Source organism: Charadrius vociferus, unplaced genomic scaffold, assembly GCF_000708025.1.
Source record: "Charadrius vociferus isolate BGI_N301 unplaced genomic scaffold, ASM70802v2 scaffold72, whole genome shotgun sequence".
NCBI lineage: Eukaryota > Metazoa > Chordata > Aves > Charadriiformes > Charadriidae > Charadrius > Charadrius vociferus.
The window spans coordinates 3118853-3131354 of NW_009647830.1; the positions used below are offsets into that span (position 1 = coordinate 3118853).

A 12502-nucleotide genomic window follows, 5' to 3' on the forward strand; every position below is an offset into this window, starting at 1 on the left:
GCCGCCTTCGCTCGTCGCCGCGGCTGCGGGCCGCCCGCGCTTGCTCGGGGCAGGTTGAAGGGAAGCCCAGCCTGGGCAGAGCCGCTGCGGGGGACAGGGGGTTGTTTCCCGTGGGGGAGTCCAGCAGGCAAACGGGCTCCTAACGCCGAAAGGCAGCCCGGCATCCGCCGGCCGGCTGACTCCCTTATTTTAGGAACCGGCTTTTCCGGCAGCTCTGCCTGGTTTGAAAAGCCAAGTTGTGACACTGGTTTATGAAACCCTTCCTGGCTCCCAAAATCCTCGCCTAGCACCGGCGGCGGAGCCACCCGCCTTGCGGTTCCCTCGTGGCTCGGGTGGAAGCTGTCCTGCTGGTGGTGGCCAAGGGCAGGTGTCGGGGTGGCTCAGGGCCCGGCGAGTCAGTCCTTCATCACTGCTGCTCGGCTGGAGGATGCACCGAAAAGGGTTGAGTCACGGCGGCGGTGGGAAGGCAGCGCTCCACATCCCGCACCGCTCCACATCCTGCGCCGCAGGAGAGCGGTGTCAGTGTCACGCAGAAGGCGCTCACGGATAGAGGGGAAACCAGCTGCCCCCGGTGTTTTATCTGGTGTTTCTTTCGAAGCGTGCTGTCTGCACGACACCTCTGTGAGAGGGTGTTTTATTGGAAATGCTGGCGCGCTTTCCTTGTTTGCCATGCAAGGAAGCGTTGCTACCAGAATGAGAGTGAACAGAGGGGAAGAAAGTACATCGGTATGCATACTGCCAACTTTTTCAGCCCAAAGCGCGCCTCAAATTGTTTTTCGGTCCTAGACCCTGAGCAGGTGAAGATCTTCTTGGTCTATTTGGAGCTTTGTGTTTACAGGGAAGAGCTTCCTTCCTGAAGTTTGATGGGAAGCCCTGCTAACAAGCAGGGAAACATAGTACGGATCTAATTAAGTATTGGCAGTGTTTAACTGGCTGTTTATTGATTCTGAGAAATAACAGGCTGTCAAGGAAAGCTTCTGTGATGTAGGAAAAAGCTTGATACGGTGCCAGAGGAAATTTGCCCCTAAGTATAAGTACAGGTAAGCACTTCCTATAAAAATCTGAAGTCAGTGCAAAAGTTTTCATGTGTTAGAAACAGCCATGTTCTCTGAAAAGTTTAAACAAATAGCTATTCCCCAGTGGCTCCCCAAAATTACAGGATTAGAGCAGAGCTAATTGCCAACAAACGTGAAACAGACTTCTTCCTGCCCATAAAACAGAGAAATGCCAAGATTTGTAAAGGTGTTAATCTTTTAATTGGTGCAAATAACTATGCTTTTAAAAGCCCACTTTTTATTAAAAGGGCTTCAGGCCTTTTATGAAAGTAGTGATTGCATGCGCAACCCCATGCATACCTTTTTGACTTACAATCTGTGGTTGGCAAATTATGAGGAAGACTTCTGATGTGCTTTGGTGTTAAAAGTGAGCCTTAGCTTGCTGTCGAATTTATTCATAAAGAGCATAAGTGTTAAAATCATTCATGTCTCTGAGGCAATAATTTGAAGGTAAAGGTAAAGGACCCTTTTCTTGTGCATCATTAGTGTAGCTGGCAAAAACCCTCCACCTTCCGGTCACTGAAACAGTTTCTTCTACATGTATTGGCTTTATTATTTGATTGTAGGTGATGCTATCCTTTCTAGACGGATGGCTGGTCATTACTGGTGATATAACTTGAGTTATGGAAGTATGTTTAAAAACAAAAAAAAAAAGGAATTCTTTACTGCGTTTTTTTTTTTTTGTGACTCAGCTGGCCATCAAACTGCAAGGGAGGAAGACAAAAGCTACAAAGATATTGTTTATAGTTTTAGTCACTTACTGAAGGTTTGATTCCTGATGTTTTAAGACATCAGATGTTTCTTCTTTATACTTCTTCTGTTCCGTGATCACCTTTATGATTCTTCCACAGTAATCTCTGTTTTTAAAAGCATCTTCACAGTGACTTTGAATGGCATAATTTCAAAATCGAAAGTGTACACTCATTACTACTGAACATTGCTCATTTAGTTTTTGAAGGTAGTATCTCCATGTTGTCTTCAACTACATCCTCATTTTAGGTTCTTTCCCTGCAAGCTCTTCCTAAATTTTACATATGTTTTCAATGTGATGTCTCAGGGCTCCATCTGTTCCATACATTTGCACCGTAAAACTCCCTTTGATTAATTCTTGCCACTTTTCAGTTTCATACATTGTTTGTTGTACTGATCTAGAAAAAGGTAGTCCTTCCCAAAAGGCATGTGTGGAATGTCTGAGACACAACTTTCCGGCCCAGATTTTTGATTTTTGTCAGCCCTACATATACATATTCTGTCAGAGACCTGTCTTGTCTTTATTGTATTGAACTCTGAAGGCCCTTTGTGGCCATTGTGTCTCCTCTCCATTGTTCATCTACTAGTGGGACAGTGACTGTTGCCTCAAGTCTGTTAAAGCAGAGCTCGTGTCTTATATCTGCAAGATACCAAAACTTGGAGGAAAAAAAAAAAAAAAGAAAGAAAGAAACCCCCACTTTTTGCGAGGAGGAGGCATTTATTTTCAGCTGGTGCCAAACTGATTACTTTGACCTTCTTCTCAGCCTTCTTCCCATCACTCATGTTTTATAGTGAAGGACTCACCTGTTGGGCCAGTGTGACTACTGTTTATGGTAGTTTTTGTCTTTGTTCTTTGTGTTTAACTGGCGGTCTTCAACTGTTAGCGATTGTGCTGTGTTTGGGTGGTAAGATCCTTTTGCTCTGTTTCTAAAAGTGCTAGAGTTCTTGGTCTGGAGATCTTCGGACCTAGGTGGAGAACAGGGCTTTGTAGGCATTTCTGTAGCTCGGGTAGTACAGTCACCTTTTCTCTTACTCCAAGCTCAGGAGCAGAGATATATACTTGTCTGGGGTGCGTTGCATCTCATGCCTTACCTATCATTTTCTCTTTACGTTTATAATTGCAGGGCTGGCTAGGTAGCGTGTTTACTCAGATGGATGCTGAACTGCAGCAGTGCCTGTGCCCTCCCTGTGGGGATTAAAGGGAGCGCATGTGCCTCTTCCTGGGCCCAAAGTCTGCTGGCATGGAACCGATGGCACGATGGGAAAGAAAGGTTTTACGCCCTATGAAGTCAGGATTCATTTCATTTTACAGAGTCATAAAATAGCATCACACTTCTTTAGCCGTAAACAATATTACTGTTCCGTATTGCACTGAGAATTGTTTGATAACAAGGGCTTTGGCTTTCTTATCTTCTCATTCTTGCGTCTTGTTTGTTGCTTCAGGACCTTAATATGTTTGGACAACAGTATGCTTCTGTAGTATTTAAATCTGTGCTGGGACAACTGTATAAAGCCATATTTATTCAGACTTTCTCAAGGCTTAATGTATTTTTTCAAAGGTTTAATTTATTCTGAATTTAAAAATGCTGAAAAGAGTATCATAACTGAATGGAGTGTAGCTAGACAGATAAATGACTATGCAAAAATGACACGGTAGCGATCCATATTTATACTCTGTCATTTTAATGCATTAGCTCGACTCATTCATTATATAATTTTCTATTCCTTTTCAGAAAACAAGCTGCAATCGTTGTTGCCCTTCTTGTTGTTAATGATGTTTCTTTATATTAGCTTGCAGTTTTGAGAAAACACAGAGAACAACATTATGAAGTTTAGCATATTACTTCTACAACTCTAGCGCTAGTAGTAGAATCATATGCTTCTCTGCAAAGTAAACAAATATAACTCTGACTACTAGGAAAGAAATATGCTGGGTGAGAGACTAAATTTGCATGAGTCTTTCAACCCCAGGTATGCCTTTAAGGGTCAAATGTTAATTTTGTAAGAATACATGTACAGAAGCCTGTGTGAAAATTTACTTTTCCTATGGTATTCATAAGTCCTTCTTTTGCTTCCCTGTATAGTCCAACTCAAAACAAAGAGCATCATTCTGCATCTTTCCTTGGTTCACAAAGTCTGAGTTGTTTGATATGTAGTGATTTTTTTTTTTTCTTTATGAACGTGATGTAACAGTGGTCTGGGAGCCTAGCTTAAACATGTGTGTGAACCTATTTGATCATGCAATGATCAATTAAAAAATATTCCCAATCCCCCATTCTTTATTTGGCTGGTGGAGGATGTTTAAATTATATTACAGCCTTGAAAGATAAGTTAATTGCATTTATGGCCTCGGTTTCCATAACATCCTTCCAAATTTGTATTAAATTTTTCTTGCTAGTCTGTATTACTTTGCAAATGGATGCTATGGGATGTTTATCCTGATCTTGAAAGTTACTTAATGACCTCTTTCCTTCCCACACTTCTTCCCTGTGCATGCCACTCACCAGAAAATGCCACCTGTTTGTACTAAGCTTTCTAAATCTATCTGGGAATTATGCTTTCTTTTTTAAAGAGAGCACATCATTTTTTGAAAGGTTAAAAGGATTTTACCAGGTACTGTTTAATAATTTCTGTCTTGTATATTGCACGTAATAAGACATGCCATACGGTGCCTTTTAGTGTGATTATAGCATGTCTGAAGCGTTTCATAAAGCAAATACTTTAATCAACCATGTAGTAATAACACTGTACTTTTAATATAAGAGCTTTCATCCTGGAGGTTGTAATAATCTCCAATTTGTAGTGCTAGAACTAGCAGAACTTAATATGCAAATCTCATTGCGAAATGTAGTCAACTCTGGGGTGAAATGTGATGGGTGATTAAAAATGCACCGTAGTGTTGTATAAGAAATTATGATATAAGGTGAAGACAATATTGTGTTGTCACAGAAGATTCTTGGGTTTGGGATGAAATGTAAGTATGCTGAAAGTATACGCTCAGGTACTGCAAAAGTGGAGGTATATTCTGCCTGTCTAAAGAGACGGTTGGACCATCTCTTACCGCCATTGCCCAGGCTATCAAGTTTTGTTCAGATTCTCCCTCTGCTCTTGTGTCTTTCTGTCCAAGACTATGTGAAGGCACATTCTTCAGTTTTTTGGAGCTGAAGAGTAGAACAAAAGGCTTCCATTTCTTCTAAAGCATTAGTAAAGAAGAGCATATCCATTAATGCTGACACTTTCTCCATTTCAAAACATCCTATTTCTACTTGTGGATGTAGAATCGAAGAATTGTCTAGGTTGGAAGGAACCTTGAAGATCACAAAGTCCAACCATCAACCTGAAGACTGCCAAAACCACCACTAAACCATGTCCCTAAGCACCACGTCACCAACATGTAGATGTTGGGACAGATGGGGTCTAAGTTCTCAGGCTTTCTGGAACAGAACAGCTGCTGTAGCTAACTGTCATACAAAACCCCTTTTTATCACGTTCAAATTTCTAAAGGCTTTTTAAAAGTTCCTCTCAATAAAAAGTTGATTCTTATATCACAAAAGTTCAGCTCCTTTATGGAAGAAAGCTTTGACACCTGACCTCTTCGTCTTCCCTTATGTAGACATGTGTATATACATCTTCTGTGGATTATTTGTTCATGCACAAAATGGATTCACAAGTGAGCCTTACCTCTGGGTTGCATGATTGTGGTTTATGGATTGCATGGAAAGGAACTTCTGAACTATATAAACTGAGGAAAACTATTTGTAACACTAGATGCAATATTCTACCGGTCTTACTGAGAAACTTGGCTACACTTTACTGATTGTTTTAGATATTATTCCTCTGACTGCCAGTGCACACAGTCTATGTCTTCATTAATGGAGTTACTAAACTTATGTTTCAGAGCTCTCCTGCAGGACGTGTGTTTCTGCAGAGCAGTGCTTCGGAGGTGCCAGAACAGTTTGGGCAGGAGGGGAGCTCAGGAGCTCTCTAGTCTGAGCTCCTGCTGTGAGCGGGACCAGCCTGGGGGTCAGGAGCAGGCTGCTCAGGCCAGGCCTCACGCTGGAGAAGCTTTTCCTTAGGTCCAGTGGGAGCCTCTCTTGTTTCAGTTTTTGTCTTTTTTGTCTTTTTCCTCCCACTCTGTGCTGCTGAGTCTGGCTTTCTCTTTTTGATGACCTCCTCATAGGTGGTGGTGGGGCTGCTGTTGGGCCCTCCCAAAGCATCTCTGCTCCAGGCTGAGCCAGTCCTGTTCCCTCAGCCTCTCCCCACAGGGCAGGTGCTCCAGCCCCAGCTGTCTTGGTGGCCTTTTGCCAAATGCACTCTGGTTTATCAATGTTCTCGCTGGACTGGGAGAGCCAAAACTGGATGCAGAATCTCGATGTGCTCCTATGGGTGCTGGCCAGTGCGGGGGTGATCACTTCCCTTGGTCGGTTGTTTGGGGTCCTGTTCATACAATCCAGGGTGCTGGTAGCCCTCTCTGCTGCCAGGGCATGCTGCTGGCTCCAGTCCAGCTTGCTGGCTGACATGAGACCCAGGTCCTCTTCAGCAGGGACTCCTGTGTTGTTTCCAGGAGTCTTCCTTCCTGAGCACAGGACTCCACATTTGTCCGTGTTGCATTGCATGAGGTTCCCGTTAGCCTGTTCCTCCAGCCCATCCAGGTGCTTCTGAGTGGCAGCCCTGCCCTGGAGTGTATCAACTGGTCTTCCCAGGTTGATGTCATGTGAAGACTTGATGAGGGTGCAGCCATGGTCCATGCTGGGATATGCCTTGTTTACTGGTTGTATCAGTGACCTGGAGGAGAAGTACTAATGCCTTCACTTCGATGTGCTTTGCATGTGTATTGAGCTCTTTGCTTACACCCTTTTTTGCCTCTCCCATCATTAATGCAGAGAGCTTGTGTCACCTCCTTGCCTATTGCTTTTGTGTGTTGTACTGGAAGGAAACTATGAAGTGTTCTTATTTTCTTTAGAAACGTGAAACAGCTAAAATAAAAAAGGCATGGGAGTAGGAAAACCAGAGTATGGTGATAACTTAACTAATGACCTCAGAGAAGGCTGCAATGAGGAGAGCTGGTCCCTTCCTTTGCTTACTGTCACCAGCCATGATAGATTGCTGCTTCATTCCTGTTTCCTTTTGGCCAGTCTTTGGAGCCTTTCTAAAGTTGAACTGTATCTCAGTGGGAATTAAATCCGTAATCAGTAAACTTGACCTCTTTATTACATTTTTTTTATTTGATGAGTAATAAAAGACATCTTTATGAAAGTTGGAAATAGAACATTCTTTACAAAACAAAGCAGGAAAATGTACTTAATTTTCAAAGTATGGAAAAGCATACATGCTGCAGATATCTTACAAAAGGTTATATAGCTGTTTGTCTGGGAAAAAAAGAGGATATATTTGAGCAAGAAAATTCTAAAACAAATAAGATTTTGGAGAAACCAAAATCTAGAAACTAAAACTATTTATCTACTTCTGTCCCTCTCTCGGTAGATTTCCATCTATATATTTAAAATTCTGTATTTTTGATCCCTTTATATTAAATTAGAAAATCCTTTATAACATCACGACTATTTCCAGATGGGCTAAAATACAGCAGTAGCATTACTTCATCCAATTTGCAATTGTCATCATGGAATTGAATAATGAACTTATATTTTTTTTTTTTTTTTTGTTGAAACTAGGATTGCTTATCAGTATTAAGATAATTTCTTTACTGATGTTTACTCTGAGAATGCTAACTCTTCTGCCATTGGTCAAGCAGTGGCGTTCTGGAGATGATTAAGAGAAGTTAAATTAAATTTAAATCAAAGTTATAGTTAAACAAAGATTATAAGCTGCGCTCCACCTATCCAGATTTTTAATCGTGTAGTATTTCAAATTTATTTGCTTATTTTCTCTAAATCTATAATTTCAAATCAATACTGTTGTTTTGATTTTCAGTATATTCCTAGGAGTTTATTTTTATAGGTTGTCTTACTGATTAACATGTTTTAAATTTACCACAGGCTTGATTTTTATTTTTATTTTTTCCAAATCAAGGCAGTGTACCTGCTTGTGTCCTTATTGTATCAGTGGGGTCCTCTTTAGTTTTCTGTCTTTCAAATATTTAAAGGCTTGTTCAGATTGTAGGCAAGTTATCAAGAGAGTAGTATGATAGTTTACTACTTCTGAAACTGTTTAGATTGTAATTTTTCGTGTTTTCCTATTGGATACAGAGACCTAATTTAACATCAGAGTCAGTGATAGAAGGGCAGAGTTTAGCCTAATTTTTTGTTTTGTGTTGAGCATTCATGAGAGGAAGTGGTTTAAAATCCTGGCCTTTGCTTCTGGTGTCTCTTTGTTCTTTGATGCATGGAGAGTCTTGGATAAAAGCTTTTGTTGAAGTGTTGCACTGAAAATTATGTAATTGCTTGTCAGCTTGTTCACTTCCACTCTTGTGGAAGGAAAATACTTCTGTATTCCAGCAAGTAGAAAAGAAAGCTTTGCATAGGATATGTACCATGCTCTATTAAATACAGTCTGTAGACACTCATTTTTCTCTCCCGCCTCTATTTCAGACTCCGGGTAGAGGTGGGTCTCAGAGCTCGGATTCGGATTCATCTGCCACACCAGGAAATGCCGTGGATGTGAACAACGAAGGCTCCTCTGAGGTACTGTACACCATACATGGGACTGGAGTCTTAAACCTTGGGTGCTGTTTCTCTGATCCGTGAAGCTGTTGAGAGTAACTTTTGATGCCCTACCTAAATAACAGCTGTACTAAATAAATACTCAGAAGTGTCATCTTCTAAGAATTGGTTGTTATTTAAATAAAAAAGGGAAGGCTAGGCTGTATTCATATGTAACTGTTAATTAGGCTTATCTATCTAAATGGTCAAAAGCAGTCCTTCCTGTAATCCTAGAGATGAATTATTAAAATTAAAAGCAATGATACATAAGCTTAAGACTCCTCATTAATAAATCTTTTAATGAGCATTCCGAAAAACAAGGCTTAACATCTTATCACTCTTGTACTCCCTTTCCACCTTGCTTCTGCTAAGCTATAATGTACACTGGGAAAACTCCTCCTTCTTGTGAAATATCAAACGTGTTGGGTTTTGTTTGGTGCTGGTGTATAAACCTACCACTTGTAAATCCTATCCATTTTTTTATGTGCTGTATGCCATATTTAACCAGCAGAATAAGTTGTTGTTCTTCCTTCAATCCCATATTACAATGTCTTTGGATTTACAGTGTTGTCAAATATTAACTCTGAAAAATGCAAACTGACTTCACTGGCTGTTGAAGCTAGTTTGTGCTAATGTAGCCTGATTACTTAGCTTGAAAATGTTTCAAGCTTAGCATACAAGTGCAGTGCAAGGTTAATTACTCCTATTACAGCATTAAAGGGAGCAAAGTGCCCTTTCTTACACTGAATAAAGTGTATGATGATTCAAAAGCTCCTATGTCTTCTATGATAAGAGATAAGAGAAACTTTCACTGTGTTGTTTAAAATCCTAATTGCCTTCCGTCTGTGCATCTGCTTATTTCTTACTTCTTGAAGCCTTATTACAGTCAGTATAATCAGGCATTCCTTAATATTTTGCTGCATGTTATACATGTCATGCATTTGTGAGTCCAAATCTGTTTTGTATGCATATTTACACTGTCCCTGAATCAAATAAACATTCTTAAACTGCACACTAAAATCTCATTACTTTTGTAGTTAATTAAGGCATAAAAATGTACAACGAGATAATTTCTTCTTTCCAAAGTTTGGCTAAAATTGCACAATTCTGTTAATGTGGGTGCAATATCACTGACTGTAGAGCTGATGGGTGTCGCGAAGTACCTCACTACTAATGTCATAGTATTTTCTTGACATAGGATGAGCTTTCAGTGTGGTGGTGTGCCTGCACTATTGCACTGTTGGCTTTTCTTGCTACTGAGTGGAAATTAGGTCAGACCAAAGGCTGCTGTGTCACTTGTGGTTGATACTGTATAATGTGAAAAAGTATCTTGTAGTTGTCAATAATTCCACCATCTGTTGATTACTTACAAGTGGGGTGTTCTCCTTAGCATGTGATTTCAAAATCTGTTTGAAACTGAGCTCTGAAGCTGGTGATGGGTTCTTACTCTTCTGAGATTCACGCATTACAGCATGCAACTTGAGCCTTTCTGTTGGTCTTCCTTTTCCTGCGCAGCTGGTCTGAGGTGTTGTCTCTCTCTCAGAACTTCTCTCCAGGAGCACCGTAGCCAGACTTTGTGGAATGCTTGCTGTCTGTTTTATCGTTATGTTCCCACCAGGTTCTCTAGTATTATGTAAAGTCAGAAATCCAGTTGACTTGTTTTCACTTCAGTTTCTTGACTACATTTTCAAATTTGTATTTGCTGCAAGATTCAAATGGAGAATAATTATTAAATCTATGCAGATTCTCGTATTTCCTACCTCCTCAAGCCTCGTTGAAATGAATCCTGATTTTTGAGAATTGTAGTATGAAACAAAAGGAGTGGGGAAGTCTGAATTCAAATTGTTCCTTGCTCAAGGAGAGGTGAAAATCTGTTTTAGTCCCGTCTGTGGCCACATCAGCACTTCAGATCACACGTAGACGTGTAATCAAGTCTAGGTACATCTTTTATTCACTGTGCAGTCTGCCCAAGGGGGAAACCTTTTTAGCTTAGGTGCCAGGGCAACTCTGCCTGCGGTACGGTGTTGCTAAATACTCTGTGCTTGCCTTGAGTCCACCAGCGTGCTTATGCTTTCGTTGGTGTAACATGGCTGTGTTAGCTAGACACGTTTGCCACATATATCCTTTTTGGAAGGGGCCTTAACCTTTCTGTGGGTGCACGGAGGGTTGTGTTCAGTCTGTTCTGCCTGCAGCGCTCCACCGAGGAGGTGCAGGCATCCTCTGGCCAGCAGCGTGGACAGATGCCCACAGCGCTTTACTCTCCACCCTGCTTTTTCTAGGTGTTGTGGGTCTAGGAGATGTAAAGCTGTTGTTCTTCAGAAACCAATTTCACTTTTGGCTTTGGTAAATCTCTGGTGAGCATGCTGAATGTTGTTGGTTTTTGTTGTTTTGTTTTTTTTTTTAAATTCTCCCAAAGAAGGTGCCTATTTTTCCCTAAGCGAGCATGTCAGTCAGGCATGCGTCTGTGCTGGCTCGTAGTCCTCTCCTGCTGCCGCAAAAATTTACAGAAGTATTGCTGCAATCTCACCACACCAAACCTTGTCTCTCTGTGAAACATCTGAACACCCTTGTGGGAAACTGCATGATGGATCTGATGGGATGCCTTATAATGGTCCATTCACAATTTGTTAAGCAGCTTATTCCTCTGTCACATGAAGGGGTTACCAAGAGTGTCTGGAAAACACATAGTAGTCAGCAGTATGGTGCTGCTTTTGAAACTGTGCTTTGTATTTGTTTATTTTCATGTTCTTAATAATTGTTCCTTCTTGCCTTCTCCATGGTATTGGTATGTGGTTTGCAAAAACTATTTTTCCAAAAGGAAAGTGGGCTTTGCTTTTGGTGATTGTAGAGAACCGTCAGCGTAAGAATTTGAACAGCATTTGAGTCCAAATCGTTTTTTTTTGTCTTTATTAGTTTCTTAAAAACAAATATACATTTCACAGGGCTTCATCTGTCCACTCTGTATGAAAGTGTGTGTAACTCCCACTGATCTGTCTGAACATTACCAGAATGAACACACTGGGACAGAAAGACAACAGGAGCTTCGTGACCGCCCAGCTGTTACTGTGGGTCTTGTTTATTTTGTTTTAATAGCTTTGGTAATAGGCTGCTTTAAATTAATATCTTTTCTCATGGCTTGGGTGCCAGCTTTTTAAATTGTTTCTTTTGATTCCTTGCTGAAACATAATTTGATCTCTTACGCATGATTCCAAAGTATACATTCAGCAGAAGAATTAGTTTATGTCTAGCGTTCTGGTTTGCAGTTGTCTCTCACGTGAAACATTTGTGGTATTGGGAGACATGTAGTCACTGATGTATTCTTTTTGAACAGCTTTTGCTTGCTTTTCTTGAAAATAAGACTATTACATTACTTGATTTATTCACTTTGGAGTCTGGATAGTGATAAATAGAGTATCGGATCTGATACATCCTTTGTGAAAAGAAATATTTTGAGATTGTATTAGCTAACTATTTTTAAAGCAGATTTCTAGCGGGAGGTAGGTACATTGGGTAGAAGATGGAACAGAGGACAGGAATATAAAAAAATTAGAGCCTTGTCTTCCTGAAGAGGTGTAAGAGCCTTATGTATTGCAGCAACATTATAAAAATTATAAACCAACTTCTTTATATAGAATTTTATTGGATTTTTTTTTAATGCCACCAACAAAATGCAAGGGCTGTTTCGGTTAGTAGACATTGTAAATAGAAGTGCATTTCTGAATTGTTGGAATTATAGAGTGTAAAACTGCACAATTAAAGTGTGCAGTTTTGCTCTTCTCAATTGGAAGAATTTAGATTCTGTAAAGTAACATCCTCCAGCTGCACAAGGCTCTCTATCTGCTGTGAAACTTCGGAGAGTAGATTTGACTTCTGGGGGCAGGCAGCTTGCCATGCACTAAAGGAGTTTGTATGGAGGTGAAGTTTTGCATTCTTTCTGCTGAGGTTACTTTTGTTGAATTTTGGAATCAAAGTGTTTATTTTAGGCTGTGTGAGCAATGCGATTTTGTTGTGTTTGTTGCTGTACATGTTTTATGA

At 40.5% G+C, this 12502-nt stretch overlaps 1 protein-coding gene across 1 annotated transcript in view; it reads left to right on the forward strand.

The window, feature by feature from the left end:
- Window positions 1-12502, forward strand: part of EEA1 (early endosome antigen 1) — a 72545-nt gene that overhangs the window by 1260 nt on the left and 58783 nt on the right. Inside the window, exons 2-3 of the mRNA XM_009882654.1 lie at window positions 7912-7944; window positions 8357-8449. Coding sequence (XP_009880956.1) covers window positions 7912-7944; window positions 8357-8449 — 126 coding nt within the window. The remainder of the gene's footprint in view (window positions 1-7911; window positions 7945-8356; window positions 8450-12502) is intronic.